This window comes from Heloderma suspectum, chromosome 6 (genome assembly GCF_057233095.1).
Source record: "Heloderma suspectum isolate Gila_16-S chromosome 6, 16-S_ref, whole genome shotgun sequence".
NCBI classification, from domain to species: domain Eukaryota; kingdom Metazoa; phylum Chordata; class Lepidosauria; order Squamata; family Helodermatidae; genus Heloderma; species Heloderma suspectum.
In genome coordinates, this window is record NC_139463.1 from 98867041 (window position 1) to 98886096 (window position 19056).

The following is a 19056-nucleotide window of genomic DNA, read 5'->3' on the forward strand; positions in this document are numbered from 1 at the left end:
CTAATGTATGTCCCACTGATTTCAGTGGGAACCAAATACAACTAAGCCTGGATTCAACCCACAGTCTGATCTGGTATAAATCAGCTTCCTACATTTCTTATTCAGCTGCCACGCATCAAGGGTAAGGAATTATTGTAATTCACATTTGCATCCCACCCTCTCTCTATCAAGCTCAGGCTCATATACACAGATGTGGGTTACTCAACTTTATTCTCACACCTAGGGATGTACGGATTTTGTGAAATCAGTTCTGTTTGTGTTTTGTGGATTCTCAGGCATCATTCATTGATGGAAATGGATTTTTTATACCAGAATTTTGTTCTGCTTAGCACTAATGCATATTAGCGCTAATGCAAATTAACACAAATCTCCCCGCAAAGTGGAAAAGTCAGTGGAATCCACGTGACTTGGAAGAAGCTGGTCCACTGCGGAATCCATTGTGGATTTCGCTGACAAACCCACAGGGATGGAATTTGGGGTGGGCCCAACCTAGCTAGTTATATTATTTATTTATTTGCACCATTTGTATACCACTTGACATCTAAACTGATTCCAGAGCAGTGAACAATGAGAGATAAAATGCTACAAAGATAAAAAGAATAAAACACAATATCATAATAATTATTTTTTAAAACAAAGTGCCAGTTAAACCGTGGCTCATCGACAAAGGAAGGCCTCCTGGAAAAGAGTTGTTTTCAGGAGGCACCGAAAACAACACAGTGTTGGCACCTGCCTGATCTCCAGAGGCAGGGAATTCCACAGGAAGGGAGCCACTACACTGAAGGCTCTTCTCTGGGTGGACTCCAATAGGGCCACAGCCCCATGTGGAACCACTGGGAGAATGCCCTCAGTGACCTTATAGCAGGGGTGTAGAACCTCTTTCAACCTGAGAGCCAAATTCAATTTTCGAGAAGTTCTTATGGGGTGTGTTCCAGTCTGAAAGCAAGAGGGGCTGGTGGCAGAGGCAGAGCCCCCACTCCCAAAATAGCGCCATATTTTAGCTTAAAGCTCTTACTTGTGGTAACAAAGCCTTAGGAGAGGCATTTCAACCTTTGAGAAAAAAACCTGTCAAAAGCCTGGAAACCACCAAACAATCCGTGGTCAGAAGAAAGGGGCTATCTGGGGAACCCCAGAGGGTCAGACTGGAACTCCAGACAGGTCAGATTTGGCCCTTGGGCCTGAGCTTCAGAACCCCTGTTTTAAAGAATGGGCCCAGCCTACATAGCTATTATTACCTTAGGGTCTCAATATTTAACCTTTTATTTGTGTTTGTTTCTTAGCACCTAAACTTTTACTTGCATTAGATTAACAGAAAACAATATAAACACGTGGAACATTAAATTGCAGTTTATTATTATTATTATTTTTATAAAAAGTAAATCTAAAACACACACACATATTATGTAAACTAAAGTGGGTTCCAGAATATCTCAGATTTTTGGTCCTAAGTTTGCTTGGCTGGCTTCTTTTCCTGGCTGCTTAATGCTGAATGATGGGCTACCAGAAGCCACAATTCAATGTAATGTGATGGGTTAAACTTCTAAATTAGTGGTTCATTCACTTTGATGAAGAGAAGGCAAGGAAGTTGTTTGACTTCATGTCATCTGAGTGGGGCTACATTCTGTCTGAGGTAAAATCCCACCTCTGCTCACAAGAATCTTTTGAGGTATTTTAGACTGAGAGAAAAAATGGCTGGCTCAAAATCACCCAGTGAGCTTTGTGGCTGATCTCCCCAGCCAAAGCATAGAAAACTAAATATATAGATGCACATCTGAAGCAGCCACAAGTGTCTCCTTTACACATGCCCATAAAGCTAGACCAGTGTTTCACAAATGTTTTGAGTTGGCTTCCTCCACTATCCCATTAAACTTTTGGCACAGCACAACCCTTTATTGAAACTAAGCTGAGGCCATTTAACTGAGGGCCAAACTAAACATAATGCTGATAAATGCAGAATTACAAATCAGGTCTCTGTTGTTGTTTTTAATAGGTGCATGTGTGTGTACATGTGATTTTTGTTGGGACTGCAGCAGGGGAGAAAAGGTTTAAATCTCCCCTTCCAGTGTGCTTCAGCCCTGACAAAAAGAGGACATTCAAACTCCGTCCTCCGTGTCTCAGGATCCTTATCCCTTCCTGGAACAATAACACCTTCTTCCTTCCAGGTGTTCTGGTACAAAGGGACTGTGCCCCACAGTTTAAAAACCACTGATCTAGACTCAAATCTAGTAAACCCCAACTCAGGCAAAGAAGGAGCCACCCTCCATTGCACGCCTGACGGGGTTGGACTCGATGGTCTTATATGCCCCTTCCAACCCTACTGTTCTATGATTCTATGGTTGATTCAGACAGACAGTTCAGACAGGCATGCACAGGGATCCGTGCTGAGAAATGGTAAAAAAAGGTAAACATATCCCCAACCAGTCATGTCCGACTCTAGAGTGTGGTGCTCATCTCCATTTCTAAGCCGAAGAGCCAGCATTGTCCGAAGACGCTTCCATGGTCATGTGGCCGGCATGACTGAACACTGAGGTGCACGGAACGCTGTTACCTTTCCCGCCAAAGCGTACCTATTTATCTACTTGCAATTTCTTGCTTTCGAACTGCTAGGTTGGCAGGAGCTGGGACTGAAGACGGGAGCTCACTCCGTCACGCGGCACTTGGGTCTCGAACTGCTGTCCTGCTGACCTTCCGGTCTGCATGCAAAGCTACAGAGTCAGTGTGGTGCAGTGGTGAGAGTGTTGGACTGGGACTCAGGTGATCCGGGTTTTAGTCCCCACTTGGCCAGGAAGCACACTGGGTGCCTTTGGGCCAGTCACTGACTCTGAACCTAACCTACCTCACAGGGTTGCTGTGAGGATAAAATGGAGAGGAGGAAGACCATGTAAGCTGCAGTGGGTTCCTTGCAAGAGTGCAGTTTCCAGTATGTGCCTCAGACCCTCACAGCATGCATTCTCTCTCTCTCTCTCTCTCTCTCTCTCTCTCATATGTAAGCACACCTGATCCCTTTTACACACAATGGAAGTAGCTCATTCACATGTGCACAGTCACACATGCATTCACACAAATAGTCCCACCTCTCCCCCACCACACAGTTACATAAATCTCTTTCCTCCTAAACCACACACACATACGCCACGTAAAACCCTTGCATGCATACAAATATCCCCCGCAAAACCACAGTCAGCAAAGGATACGCTGCCTCCCATGTCACCTCTCAGATACATGACACAATTCCCCTCGCACACAGAGGTCCTATCCCCAGTTAACCCCACCCCCGCAGCTGCTGCACTCCGCCCCGCCGATCCCTTCCCCACTCCCTTCTTCCTTTCAACCCCGCCCCCTAATCCCCACCCCTTTCCCCTGCCTGGGGAGGAGGCGCTGCCTTTGTTCCGCCAAGGGTTAACCCGGATTGTGTCTGTCACCCAGTTGCCCGGATGCTGATGTAAGGGGAGAGCTCGAGAGATCCCTTCAGATTGCAGTGAGACGAGGCGAAAGACCAGACCAGAAGAGGCTCTCCACCAGCATCCTTCATCCATAGCAGCATCAGCACCAACCAACAGCAGCATCCTTGGCTGGACCCGCTGGATGATGCTGGTACCCGGACTGTAGCATCCTTCATCCTTCTCTCTCCTCCCTTCCCCTCCCTGATGCCGAGAGCATCCCCTCCCGCTAAACCCGCCAGGATGCTGGCCCCGGTATTGTCCCTATAGGGGGATTTCAGGGGGGCCTTTCCTTCCCTCTCCCCACCCCACCCCACCCCAACCCCCCTGTTTCTTATTGTTGCTTGGAAGGGTGACAGACAAAAGCCATGTCCGGTGGCAAAGAAGCAGGTGGGGTCCACCCCTACCAGCCACAACAGAGCCAGCAACACGCGCAATATGTGGGGCCCTACCGGCTGGAGAAGACCCTGGGAAAAGGGCAGACCGGTGAGTACTTGGTAGCCTGCTGCTTTTTTTTTTTTTTTTTAGGTGGGGTGGGTGGGTGTGTAGGAGGGGCAACCCCAATGCCACGGGGATGGGCATGGTGGGACACAACCTCAGCGGCAGAGTTTTTTTTCCCTTCACCCTGGCCTCTGGCATACAGTGATGGGGAATAAAGGAAACTCAGGGCTGATTTGACAGAATGATCCAGGTTAAATTGGACCACTGTGGTGAATAAAAGATGTGTGTACGTAGTACGGGGTAATAGAAGTGTTTGTCCCGTTGCAGAATAAAGGTGGTGGGGGGGTATTGCCCATTTGGAAAAGAAATGGCTGGGGGTAGTGTTTAAGAGTAAGGATGGTTTCTTGATTCCTTGGAGTTTCTTTGGGGAGAGGAAATGGGAGTCCTGTATGGGACAAATGGCCCCTTGGAGGCTAGAAGATTGAGATAGCACTGTGGATGTTGGGGCAACTAGATCTCTTTCTCTCTGATATTTTTTGGAAAGAGGAGTAAATTTTTGGGGGGGGGGTTCTCAGAAGAGAAGGGGAGAAAATGATATGTGTTGGAGGTAGAGGAGGGCACTGAATGTTTACTCTGCTGGAGTTTATTTGGGGTGCATGTGCGTGGCAAGTAAACAGTTTGTTTTACCGAGGTGACAGATAGACATGCAAAGCCTAAAAAATAAAACAAGGGTAGTTTTGGAAAGGGGTGCGACTCCATTCCTACTTAGCTGCAATTTGATTGTTAGGTTCCTAGGACCCACAGTATGTATGTGTTAGGCAAGAGGGGTGTGTGTGTGTACACATATATACCTAGATGGAGCTTGGAAGGCGGAAGGCAGCAATGGGTCACCCATATTTCCTGAATGGGTCAGATTCAATGCTTCTTTTCAGGTTCCTATGCCAAGGCGATTGGGGGCCTGAAACAGAAAATATTTGGGATGAAGCGACAGCTTTTTTTAAAAAATTGCTGCAATGACCAAGGTTGTTGGGGGAGGTGGGGGGTGGGGAACCAAAGGAACAAACTGGTTCAGATTTATGCCAAACAGATTCCCTAAACCAAATAATCTTGGGACACACAAATATCCTTTTCTGCTTTACCTCTCCATCTGTACCTTGATGAGACTCTGTATTTACAAGGGGGCAAGCTGGGGGTGGTGGTGGTGGTGGCTGTCTGTGTGTGTTTTGTGGAGAGGCCTATAGATTTCTCCTCTCTTCCTCCCCCTCCCCCCCAATCTTCTCCTGCTGCAGCACTCTAGATGAATGGAAGAGGGTTTTTTTTTCCTGCTCTCTGCAGGGATGCCGATTTGATTGTGTGGTTTAGATTACGGGGCTTGGTTATGAGAGAGATTGCTTAAATAAATGCCTAAGGCTGGGCTATATGAAAATCACTCTTCTTTAGCTCCTTCTCTTTCTCCGGTGATGGTCAGTCAGTCACTGGATGGAAGGTTGAGGATGGGGGTGTGTGGGAACCATCCATCTCTCTGCAATGATGCAGGAAAACCCAAACCACAAGGCCTCTCTCTCTCTCTCTCTCTCTCTCTCTCAGTACCTCAGTTTGTGTCTGTGTCTGTGTGTAGAATGAGTATTGTGGCTTGAAAAGGGGGAGATTACTGCAGTGGCAGAAAAAGATACCGTGACAGAGGAAGAAGAGACCAGGATGTGTATGTGTGTGCATGTTCAGGAGGTTTTAATTTTTCTTTTCTTTTCAAAGAATCATAACAATAATAAAGATTTGGAGCAGGTAGGTGAAAGAGACAGAAGAGGGAGCAGGGAATAACGGAGGTTGGGATTTTGCTGAATAATCATTTCTTCACTGTGGTGGCAGGCAGTTCATGCAAAGATGTTTCAGGAATATCAGACTGAATAGGTAGATGGATGGATGGAGGTTGTTTGGGGAGGGGTGGGGGAGGAAGAGCCAGAGGCCTGGTTGTTTCCTGTTCCCCAGAAGGAGAGAAGGCCAGGAGGAATAGGACAAACAGAAGCCTCACCCAATACAGCAGAGTTTTCTTTTTTGTGTGGATATCTTGTCACTGTTTTCTAGACATATCGTTTCCTGTTCTTAAAGCTTGTTGTTATAAGGAGAATCCTCAGTGTAGTAAAATACATGGGTAGCCAACAGCTGGTGCCCACACACAGGTGACATGCCCAAGGTCACCTAAGGGATGGTTGTGGCAGAGATAGAAATCAAAAACTGTCTATCTCCCTATTCCTCCCTGCCTATCTTGTTCAGTATTGCTTTCTCAGATCTGGAGATGCTGAGTTGGGTTTTTCTCAGGGGGGAATGGAGTGGTGAATGGCACATTTATTCACACAAGGAAGAAGCATTTAGACAATTGCAAAAACAAAATAAAATATATTCCTAGGAGGAAAACTGCAAATGATACGTTAAAAAGCGTGATCAACCAAGTGTGGGTTCCCACTGAGCAGGATCCCTTAAAATTATGCACCGGTAGTGATGGTGGCCAGAAATTCTGCAATTAAAATAATTTGAGTAGTGTTTTTGCTATTCAGCCTAGGCAGTGGTGTGGTCTAGTACAGCCTTCCCCAACCTGGTGCCCTCCAGATGCTTTGGACTACAATTCCCAGAATTCCTGACCATGAGCCATGCTGGTGAGGGCTTATGGGAATTCAAGTCCAAAACATCTGGAGGGCAGCAGGTTGGGGAAGGCTGGTCTAGTGGTCAGCATGTTGGTCTTTGACCTGGAAGACTGCTGGTCATGAAATCTCCTCAAGCTGTGTGGGTTGGATCCAGAGGAAGTCAGTGACACTTTAGCTCCATTGAGATCAATGGGGCATAAGTTAGTCATGACTAACTTGTCCCCTTGATTTCTGTGGGACTAAAAAGCATGGCTGATTTCCTCAGGATCTTACCCAGTGGATATGCTTTGGATAAGTCTGTCAGTCTTAGGTAACTTACTACCGTTTTTTAAAACTACTCTTCAGGAATATACTTGGACATTAAAAAGCATGTCTAGGTTATAAGCCTTACTCTCTCCCTCTGTTCCCCCCGCCTACTCCCTCTCCCTCTATGTCCCCCATCTTTTCAAAGGCTCTAATAGGGCTTACCTCCCATGGATATTGTGAAGTCTGTATACATTTAAATGTGCTGTGGAAGAGAATAACAATAATATTTAGATAGCTTTTGCTCATGGAATTAGGGTCTATGGTACAAACAACACCCCAAAAGAGATGTAACTTTTCATGTGCAGAATATCATCAACTTTCTTTTTCCTACAAATAAAACTTGGGGAATTTGTCACTGCTGTGGGGTGGGGGTCAGATAAAATTTGCTGGTTCCACCCTATGGACTGCCAGTTGGGCATTCTTGATTGAGCCCACTGTTCTGCTCTCAAACATGATACCCTATGCCAAGTAGTGAGCCTAGGTAATCTTAGATTCTGGACTTAATGGTCTTACCTTCCCCGCTTTAGATCGTAGTGTGCATCACTTCATTTATTCAAAATGTGCCAAGCCTGTCCTGCTGCATTTATTGGCCTTCCTGCCCAGTCTACTGAGTGGGTTCCTGGACCTCTGCTCTAGAGTCCGGCCCTAGCAGCGCCACTGTCTACACCAGCCTTCCAAATATACTTACCACCCGCACTACTAACTCATAAAATGTTTACTAACCCATACACTCCAACTGCTCCTATTTACTAGGCAGAGCCTATATTTTCCCAGTCCATGATAAATTTCCCTGCCCTTAGTTTGTCCCTCTTTGTGTCTTTTAGAGGTGGCATGTTAAAATGGTGTTAGTGTAAGTTGCTTGAGTTACAATCATTTATCAGATTTCGGTTACCAACTTCAAGTTAAATTTCTCAGTGGGGAATGGATGCATGTTGTCTCCAGAGCAGGGCTGACATCAAGGGTAGGCATGGTTGGGCTCCTAATGGGGGCCCATATCCCAGCAGAAGCCCACTGATAAGCCCCCTGGAGTTACTTCTCTTCTTCACCGTTGCAACCACCCTCCTCTCACTCTGGTCCAGTCAACAGTAGTGGTGAGAAGGAGAAGCAGTAGATGCCATGGCCAACTTGCTCACTGGTTCTCTGCCTGTCAAGCAAGTAAGTGGTAGCAATGATGAAAAAGAGGATGAAGAGCAGGAGCAGCTGGTGACAATGGCAGGGAGAAGGTCGACTCATTGAAGGAGAGGGCCCATTGAGGGTGTCTTAGAAACTTAGAGCTGGCACTGCTCTAGTGCATGGGCATGAACATTAAGCATCCTTACACTGGCATTTCATACACTGCAGCTGCCAAAACATGTTTTGAATTGGTATAATGTATTGTATACCAGCTTCTCCAACCTGGTCCCATCCAGACGTTTTGGACTACAACTCCCATCAGCCCCAGCCAGCATGACCCGTGGACAGGGATTGCGGGAGCTGTGGTCCAAAACATCTGGAGGGGACCAGGCTGGGGAAGGCTGAGGTAATCTTTGATTTATCTGTTGCGACCTAGGCTTCTTTCTTTCTTTCTTTCTTTCTTTTTGTTTACTCCTGGCTCTTTTTTTCATTTTAGCTATTAAGGTTCCCCCTCCTCCCCCAGTATTATTGTTGTTTTGTATTTTACTGATTTCATTCCTACATAAAACCACTGCATGTATTTATCAAACATACCTTTAGCCAAAACAACAAACATATTCTTGGTTTTTAAATAAATGGCTATTGCAGAATACATAAATACAGCATGCAGTAAGTAGAGCCTTTAGTAATGCGTCGCTCTGTGTGTGTGTGTGTGTGTGTGTGTGTGTGTATGTAATAGTAATCCTTGCTCTGAGAATTGGAGTGTTACAAACATGTCCCTATTTTCATCTCTGAAATGTTGGAGGGCGTGCTCAACTGCCTGGCCACACATTTCTATGTTAGTCATTTATGGCTGAAGAGGAGGAAATCTCACGAGCTGGTCACCTAGAGTTAACTCTCAGTTGCCATAGATGACCAGACAGCACCTAATGTTACCAATCAAAAGGCATTGCGCAGCTGCTGTGTCTTGCCCTCTTTAAAGTTTTTTTGTGGTTAAAAAAAAAAAAAGACAGAAGAAGCATTGGGTAAACATGGGAGGCTTTCAGATGGAAGCCAATGATGTCTGGACACCCTCCCTCCCAAATGTTCTGTGAATGGGGCAGGGTATTGCACTATAAAATCCTTGTCTGGAAGCACCCCAGGTGCTACAGATGCTTCTTCCCTCAGCACCTGATTCCACCGCTGAACTGCTAAATGTTAGGAGCAGGCTAGTTATGTGTGTCAATAGACGGGGTGCTTTCAATTGCCTATAATGCAAGTAGTGGGGAGATTTAAAGAGTATTCTGGGTGTGGGGGTCTGAACCCCACCTTTGGACCCCACCTATGCTTTTCACTCCAAAACAGTCTTTCCCCAGCGGATTTTCTCCCAGTTGGGTTCCAAGTCCAGAAGTAACCCTCCACTCCTGCAAGAAAAACAGCTAGGTGAAGTGATTCTAGGGTGAAAAGTTCAATACCCCCTTCTGCTCACCCCTGCTGTGCTTTAAACTTTCTTCTTCCCTCTTCCACTTTACCACTACTTGCATGTTGAAACATGGACAGTGTTGCTGTAATGTCCCGTTTACCCCTTAGAAACATCTCCTAATGTTCAAACTACATCTTTATAGCTTAAACCAATTTTGGGGGTTCTGTCTGCAGTGAATCAGGTGAACATTTTCTCCCTTTCTTTCCTGACATCCCTTTTAATTGTTGTACACTGCCTTGATAGCCTTTTAGCAGATAAGACAGTATATACAAGGTAATAATAAATTTAGAAATTAATATTTTCAAATGGTTAACATATCCACACTTTTCCTGCCCAGTTGTCTTCTCTGTATTAGGCCAAGCTTTCCCAACGTACGTTCCGCCGAAATAAACATAACCCACCAGCATGTGATGTGTGCATGGGTGCCTGTGTACATGCATCATCAACAACCTCCTAGTTTTGCTGCCTGTCTGGGTCAGGGCTTTAGGAATGGGTGGTGGTGGGTGATATACACTCCAATTGTCCCTGATTTGCCAGGGAAGGTTCCTATTTACTGGTATTCCTGGTACCCAGGAAAATCGCTGTCCAAACTTTTGTCCATGTTTTCCCCTTTGGGGGCGATTCATTGTTAAAATGTTGTTAGGATGAGTTGCTAGTGTTGTCATCCTTCCAGGCTCAGTTCTCTACTCGGGGTCCCTAGAACTTAAATCTCTGAGTGGGGAGATTTCACTTGACTCAGTGCACATGCGTATAAATGCATGTGCATGAACGCTAAGGCATCATTCAGTGAGTGACCACAGCCTGCCATTTCTCACACTGCAGGCCTTAAGGTATGTTTTGAACTGTTGAAGACACACTGAAGGACAATTATGTTTTCTAGTGTGGCTTATATCCCGAAAGAACCATCATCCCCATGGCTTGTAAAACAGTGGAAGACAGACTGTGGCAGAATAAATGAACAGAACATCCAATAACACGATGAAGAGCCTTCAGCAATGTGTAATAGCAGAGGGATCAATGCTTACGCAGTGATTCTTGTAGAAGAAAAGGGGAGTTACAAACATGTCCCTGTTTTCATCTGTGTAATGTTGGAGAATATGCTGTGGAATAATAATCCTCATAGGATATTCCAGTTCTCCTTTCTGAATGTTCAGGTTTCATTAAAAAAGAGGAAGAAGCAAGTTTCGAATACTTTTACTTGTGAAGAAATAAGGAAGAGTGTGCAGGCAGAAATCTATCCAATTACATAGCAAGAAGTAAACTTGCTTCTGGCTTCCAGTGTTCTGGGTTCCCCAATGAGTGCAAAGGCAATGGGATAACTGACAAGTACTTGGCACTTGAAATAAATAAAATTAAATGTAATTAATACTTGATATAAGTAAATAACTTAAAATGTACCAGGCTACCTCTATTTGCGTTCTGGCTGTTTTCCAATTATTCTTCGCCTCCTTAACCATCCACACCACAAAGATTCTAGCTATGGACTGGGGGGCAGGGAGAATGGTTGACAAAGTCCTTGTAGACCACAGGACATAGCTGGTGGGTTTCATTTGGGTTGGTGGGCCACAGATGTCAGAGACCTGCTGTAAGCTAAACACAATCCCTTCCTTTAGCCTTTCTTGATCTGATTTGTCTGATCTGTTTATTCTGACAGCAGCACCACATCAGTATGACACCATATCTGGCAACTTGGATAGCATATACTTTTTTTTAACATTTTATTTTTTACAGTCTAAAAAGATGTCTTTGGGCATGAGATTTTGTTTTGTCTATGACTCAGTTTGTATTGCTACGATGTGAAGCTGAGTTTCAAGGTCAGAGCGCGGAGTGCACCTTTGGAAGTATTATGTTTTTTAAAAGTTGTTTTTATGGGCTTCTGAGATTTCCATACCCTCCAACTGACTCTATTTACCACCACAGACAGTTTTCTGATTTTCTGATACGTATCCTTTGTAAATATTATTGCCTATTTTGCCTTTTGGGGATGCCACGTGAAGTTTTTAGGATGCACTAGCTTTCTTTCCACTGTGTCAGTAAACTGGTCATAAAAAGGAAACTGGTGGCTATTGCAGTCAATGAATACCGACAGTGCAGGTTGCTAACTTTCCAGCTGTCCCCCATAGCTGTGCCTTTAAAGGGGGCATAATTAATCTGCAGCAGTTAGCTGGGGATAACATTTCATCTCCAGGTCAAGATTAAGCTACAGTGAAAGGCACAGCAACAAAGGCTGGTTAAAAAGTTGGCAACCCTGTGTACAGCAGACAGGGACTGATGTTTATAGTGGTGGAGAGGGGGAGTGAAAATCCACACAAGTATAAAACTACCCAAGATTTTCTCAATTTTTTAAATTTGGAAAGTTAGTGTATGGTTTCCACAGAAAATGTTTGCTCACTTTCACACGATGCAGATAGTGTATAAGACAGGTGATGGCAAGTCAAGCAATGGAGAAATTTCCTACTTCCCCCTGTTGATTTTTCCCTTCAGACATTAGGGAATTGCACTGGGAACAATCTGTTGTGAGGGTTAGTGTTGGAAGAATACTGGAGAGACCCAGGTCCAAATCCCTACTCAGGCATATCGCTTACCAGCTGGGTGACCTTGAACCCGCCTCTCTCTCAGCCTAAATTGCTTCCCAGGATTGTTGTGTGATTAGAATTGGAAGGGAGAGCCAGGTAGAACAGCATTCCCCAACCAGGTGCCCATTAGATGTTTTGGACTATAACTCCCATTATTCCTGACCCTTGGCCCTGCTGACTTGGGCTGATGGGAGCTGTTGTCCAAAACATCTGGAGGGTGTCAGGTTGAGCAAGGCTAATGTCTGGAGCTCCTTGAAAGAGAGAGCAGGAGAAAAAAGGAAGAAGGCTGCAATTCTATACACTTACCTGGGAGTAATTCTCATTGAACCCAACAGGACTTACTTCAGAGTAAACATGTATAGGATTGTGTTGTAAGTAAATAAATGAGTAGGGAAACACAGTCGAACCTGGCCCTCTGCTGTGGTCTTTGAATAGCTTTGAATAGCTCTGGTCAAGCTCATGGAGTATTATCTCCTCAGACTGTTACACTTGCTTTTTCAGGCTTCATTAATTAACCCCCCCACACACACACACACACACACAACTTTTTGTGGAAAGTTCTGAAGCAAACTGGAGCGCTGACACCTCTACCTTCCCATCTCTCCTTCGTGTCACATGCTTAGGGCCAAGCTGAGGCCATTAGTGGCCTAAACTGAACAACATCTGGGGTAAGCTGGGAGCCTAGAAGCAGCTGACAAGAGATTTTGCTCTGTTTACCAGGCATGGAAAGGTTCCTGGTATTTTTACGTGGTTTAGCCAATCTGGAGGCGTCCTACTGCACACCTGTCAGAGGGACTGTTGTTTGCACTCCTTTTCCTTGTCTGGCTTGAAGTGGGCGCTGAGGCCTAACTAAGCACACACAATCCTGAGTGGCTGATCTGGCTAAGTTATTCCCTCAGCCACTTGAGATGCCTGGTTTTAGTATTCCCTGGCACACGCACACATATGGGAAGGCAGGATATAGGGCTTCCTTCTGTCTTATTTTATAGATGACCATCTTGGAAGGGGTGTCCAGTCCAAGTCCAGTGTAAAGATAAAGAACTACATGAAGGGAGAGGCAGAGGCCTTGAAGTTGGCCCCCAATAGTTAGCACTTGGACAACAGGTTGAGCAGGGACACTGGTCAACTGGTGACAGTTTTCCCCACTATGGTGAGGTACGTTGCATTCTGTTTAAATCAGGCTGGGCAACCTCCCGGAGTCTAGCGGCCAATTTCGGCCCCTTGAAAGCCAATAGGGGCTGTGCCCTGAGCCCCGCCGCTGTGCCAATAAACTCACAGCTGAGATTCAGTAGCATTGGTGGCAGAAAAGGACCAGTTTAGCTTAAATAGGCCTTTTTTGCCACTGCCATCGAATTTGGGTGGCAAACCGCCATTATGTTTTTGCCACCATCACAGCAAATTTGGTGGTTAGAGGCCCTGGAGGCCACACAGAAGGGCAAGGTGATTGCATGTGGCCCACCGCTGGTTTAAGTTATAGCAATGGTTTCTAAATATCTACAGATAAGTCAGCATATGCAAGTTTTATGCAAAGCTGCATCCTCTTGTTTAGGTGGTGCACATCCTCTTTTGATGGTGCATAAGTAGCCACCCTAACCTAGAGAAAGCCCGTAGGGGCTTACGGTGACCAGATTCCAGAAAGATCAGGGCCTCTGACAACACACATTGATAGAGGGTGTTGTTGAAACTCGGAGCCTCTTCATACTATATTTGACTGCAAGTTTGGGCATGACTGAAGAAGAACCTGGAAATGAATCTCTGATGACCCAGGAGCAGTACAATATGGGCCTGCAAATGGCATCATTGGCTCTGAGGGCCAAACTAGATCTGCAGGGCAACTGGGCGTGTGTTAGGTGCATGTTTGCCCTGTTCAGATATATAGTTGGTGTGAAATCTACTCTTTGCACAACGGGGGGTGGAGGAGCTAAACTTGCTCCTCTTCCTGCTTAACCTCACTACACTCTACCCTCTTAAGAAATGTTCACCCTGCCTGGCTCACTTCCAGTATTGGAGCTGGGTAGAGGAGGAAATTGCTTAAAAGGAGCAAAGTGTAGCAAGGTAAAGTAAGGAGGTGCTGCTGGATTTTTTGCTTTCTTCCTTCACACCCCTTTTTGTGAAAGGAGTAGACACCCCCACCCCACTTCGGCTGTATGTGTGAATGGGGCAGACAGATCTTTAAAAGACACACAGTTGCCCAGCACGTTGAATTTGGCCCCGAGACATAAGACCCATGGCCAGATATGTGTCCAGAGAGGAGCAGTGAGCAGAAGAAGAGACTGGACTAACTATGTTTCTATCCAGTTCTGTTCATAGGCTCCAAGAATGTGGTGGGGGGTGGGGGGCTGTGACATCCACCAGTACTCTTGGCTGACCTGGCCACCATTTTGCTTCCAGTAGAATGCCCCATGTGCCCATTGACCTTTAACTCAGGGATCTGTTGATCCCAGGTGAAGCATCTAACAAGACCCTTCAAGATATCTGCTGCTGACCAAGGTTAGTGTCAGCCCCCCCCCCCCCCGCAGCCTTCAGCCAGGGACAAGAGCTGTCCATAAAATGGAGAGGAGGAGGACCATGTAAGCTGTTATGTATTCCTTGCAAGAGGAAAAAAGGTGGGATGTTAATGTAATAATTAATGTAAAAAACAACACCATAGATGGTCCGTCACCAAAGTTTAAATTGTTCCTCCTCCTCCAGAAGATGAGAATACAGGTAAGAGAGGAGCAGGAGAGTGCTGAAATTATTCCCAGTAGGATCTTGTGTTCTGGCTCCCCTTCATTCTCTTCAAATCTGGGGTGTGTATGAACAACAGCTAAACATTTTAAAGTATAACACTCAACTTGCTTTTCCCATACATGTCCTCCATTTAATCAAAACGTACTCCTTTGGCACTCAGTTTTGAAAAGGGATTTGGCTTATTTAAGTAAAAAGAATGTAGTTGATTGCTTTCTTGGTCTTCTCTGAAAATTTATAATATTTTCTAAATGCTAATCTTACTATGTCTGTCTTCATGTTGACATTTTTTATATGAAGATAATATTTTAGGCATTGTGTTTCAATATACTAATTGGTTTGTTTCAGTCAAAATCTTAAATCTGTAGTCTTTTACACTGATCACTCTCTGACCCACTGAGTTGCAAAGGTGCAAATTTGAACTCAGATTAGACCACCAAGTCAACACTATCCTTATGGGCTGGTCCAAAATATCATGGATGAGTAACTCTGGTGGACTTATTTTCAAGGCGGGTACAGAGTATCCTGGATTAGGGCAGAATGGTGGACTAGATCTGAGATGTTTATACAATGGCCCATGGGCTGGATTCAGCCTATAAAGCAATTTCATAATGTAATTTTTGTAATGTCATTATGTCTGATGCCGGTTTCAGACATAAGGCATATTGTGGAACTATAGGATATGGGTGAGTTAGGATAATCTGGGGGGCAGGTGTCTAAATTAGAGCATTTGTTTGAAGTCTGCACTCTTCAGAAGGCTTTACAGTAATGCATTCTTTGCACAAACAGGAAATAGGTAGGAAATCTGAATTGCTTGAGGATCCATTTATAACTTCTGGGAATATAAGAAATGGTGATGTATGGTATTCAATTTCTCTTTTGTGTGAGGTACCAATCTACAGCTGTCTATACCCCCAACCACCAAAAGAAGTCTTCTGCAGTATAGCCCAGAAGCTATATTGTGTGTAGAACATGGAATGACTTTGAAATCTCTGCTCAGCCATCAGTTCATTGGGTTATTCCACACGTGTATGTTTGCCACTTTGTAACTTCAACATCAAAGTGATGGTTTGCATGTGTGAATGGATCATTGCCGCTATCACACCACATATGGAACTTTTATTTTGCCTTGACAGAAGTTTTATTTTCATCCTTGCTTCTTGCTGGATACACTTTCAGCCACTAGTCATCAAGCGTACAGTAATCATGTGCAGAGAAATGCATGTGTGAACTACCTCATTGGGAAGTCTTGGCACAAGGATGCTTCCAGAGAGAAGGCTCCTAGTGCTACTAACCAGAAGGCATTGTGCTGCTATTCCATCTTTTTCTCCTTATCGGATTTAATGTTGGAAGAAGTGGTGGGAAAACATGGAAAGGTTATGAGTGGAAGATGGCCCCCTGTAAAATTCTGTAAATGAGACAGGGCGATTGCACCACAAAAGCCTTGTCTGGAAGCATCTAAGTCACTCATTCATTTTCTGCCTCATTTCTCCAACTGTAGAAATGGAATAATAATGACCTATCATCAACCCTTCATGCATCCTGTGAAATGGACTCTACGCCCCGGAACTGATGCCATAATACATTTGTTAGTCTTTAAGGTGCCGCAAGACCCTTTGGGTGTTTCCAGATGAGGCTTTTATGTCACCATGGCCCTGTCTCAATTCACAGAATTCTCAATTCAATTCAATTTAAGGGGTGGGGTGGGTGGGTCCAGACATCATTGTCTTCTGCTTGCAACCCTCCTGTGTTTTCCCACTGTCTTCTTCCGTCTTTTTGCTTACCATGAAAAATCTGTTAAGGAGAAAAAGAATAACTGCACAATACTTTCTAATTGTTAGTGCTAAGAGCCCTCTGACTGGAAGCGCCCTTTGTTATTGGTTTTGCTACCTTATTGAGTTTGTTGTGGGGGGTGATTGAAATTCTTTGGTACGTTTGTATCCCGCCCTACTCTAAAGAATTAAAGAGTGGCACTTTAGCTAGACTTGTAGAGTTCAGTTTAGTGTAGAAAAAGCCACCCACTGAGTGTCTTCGCTCAATGGGGCTTTAAAACCTGGGTTTCTCACCTCCAAATGCCACTGCAACCACTTTTCTTATGGACTGAGGCCCTGTGCCTTCAATAGCTACATTGTAGGCAGAAATAGACAGATGCTACCTTTTCTGTGTTGGAGATGCAATAATGGGGAAAGTTGGTACCCAGCTGCCAAGTCATTTATGGGCAAAAGGTCTGTGCCTTTAGCAGCTGCAAAACATGCAAGAATCAAGGTTTTCTATGGTGAGGCAGCCGACTAAGACAAGGTACAATGTCCATGAACATACCTTAAGGCAGGGGTGTAGACCTCAGTCTCGGGGGCCAAATCCTGCCCTCTTGGTGTCTTTGGGGCCCTTTGGGATTCCCCAGATGGCAACTTCCCCTGCCCCATCCCCTGACCACCAATTGTTTGGTGGTTTCCTGGCTTTTGTGCAGTCCCAAAAGGTTGAAATGCTTCTCCTAAGGCTTAGCTACTGTCTGTAAGAGCTTTAAGCTAAAATATGTTAAAAATATTTTGGCCCTGCCCCTTTGCCTTCAGCCCTGCCCACCACTGAAATGGCCATGTCTCAATTCATGGAATTTTATCGGGGGGGGGGGTAGGGTCCAGACATCACCTTGAGAGCTTTTCTGAAAGGGAGTTTGGCCCTTGGGCTGAAAGAGGTTTGACACCCCTGCTTTAAGGACCACCTTCTCCACTTGTTCTTTCCCATGCCCCGCAGTCTACATCAGGGGTGCTGCTCCGTGTCTTACCCCACATGGGCTGAGGTGTCTTGGGTGGGTGGATATGAGAAGAAATATTTTCAGTGGTAGTGCCAATGTTTTGGATACTCTCCCTAGGGAAGCCCACCTGGCCCCATCATGATACATATTCTACCAGGGGATTCATGTGGTGTTTTCTGGAAACCTCTTGGGGAGACTGATTGGGATTTTTCATTGCTGCTGCAGTTACGGTGACTGTTGGTTGTATTATTATATTATTTCATTACCTTCTGATGTTTTAAAAAACTGTTGTTTGCTTGTTAATTTTTTCTTGTTAGCTGCTCTGAGTTCTCAAGTAGAAGAAGAAAAGCAGAGGATAACATTTATAAATAAATAAACAAACAAACAAATTAGACAAGGCAGAGTGGGGGCAACCCCAAAATAGACCCCCTTTTGGCACACTTTCATCCAGTGCAGAAGGAGGATTGTGTCCAAAAGGTGCCTCACCTGACAAGTAGAAAGTACTGCTACTATACAGATAACACGTCTAGCCTGCTCCTTCTTGTATATCATACATAAATCCTGTTTAATTGTCAGATGTTAAATTGTATTTTCCTTTTGCTGAAGAATGAATTTTATTGATTATAGTTCTTTAAAGAAAAGTTAAAACCAGGCAGAAATCAAAGTTTTTTTTTTAAAAGGTGGGATGGGTACAAACTATAAAATGATTGGTAAGAAGCATTGTGGTGCATCCCATCCCCAGTTTGGTACAGGGATGGGTTCCATGGGAATCCATGGGGTAGTGAACCTGGTGGTAAAGGTTTGTAATCTATGGTGATTCCCTGCTTACTCAACTAGGAATATAGGAAGTTGCCTTATACCAGTCTAGACCATTGATCTATTATCATCATCACCACAACCACTTATGTGCATGACACTTTACAAAGAACATGTATAAAAGGTCCTTGCCCCAAGGAGCTTAAAATCTAAAACAGACACAGGAAGGGGGAAAATGGATGCATGGGTAAGTGGGGGTTGTTGTTGTTCAGTCGTTCAGTCGTGTCCGACTCTTCGTGACCCCATGGACCATAGCACGCCAGGCCTTCCTGTCCTGCGCTCTCTCCCGGAGCGTGCTCAAGTTCATATTCATTGCATCCGTGATGCTATCTAGCCATCTCATCCTCTGCCGTCCCCTTCTCCTTTTGCCTTCAGTCTTTCCCAGTATCAGGGTCTTTTCCAGGGAGTTTTCTCTTCGCATTAGGTGGCCAAAATATTGGAACTTCAGCTTCATTATCTGTCCTTCCAATGAGCACTCAGGGTTGATTTCCTTTAGGATGGACTGATTTGACCTCCTTGCAGTCCAGGGGACTCGTAAGAGTCTTCTCCAGCACCACAGTTCGAAAGCATCAATTCTTCGGCGCTCAGCCTTCCTTATAGTCCAGCTCTCACAGCCATACATTACTACTGGGAAAACCATAGCTTTGATTAGACGGACCTTTGTCGGCAAGGTGATGTCTCTGCTTCTTACTATGCTGTCTAGGTTTGCCATAGCTTTCCTCCCAAGGATCAAGCGTCTTTTAATTTCATGGCTACAGTCACCGTCTGTGGTGATCTTGGAGCC

The 19056-nt window shown here is 44.9% G+C and overlaps 1 protein-coding gene across 1 annotated transcript in view; it reads left to right on the top strand.

Annotated features, from left to right (window-relative positions):
* Nucleotides 1-3808: 3808 nt before the first annotated feature.
* Nucleotides 3809-19056, top strand: part of BRSK1 (BR serine/threonine kinase 1) — a 59434-nt gene continuing 44186 nt past the window's right edge. The window contains exon 1 of the mRNA XM_084808460.1: nt 3809-3926. Within this exon, the coding sequence (XP_084664586.1) occupies nt 3809-3926 (118 nt within the window). The remainder of the gene's footprint in view (nt 3927-19056) is intronic.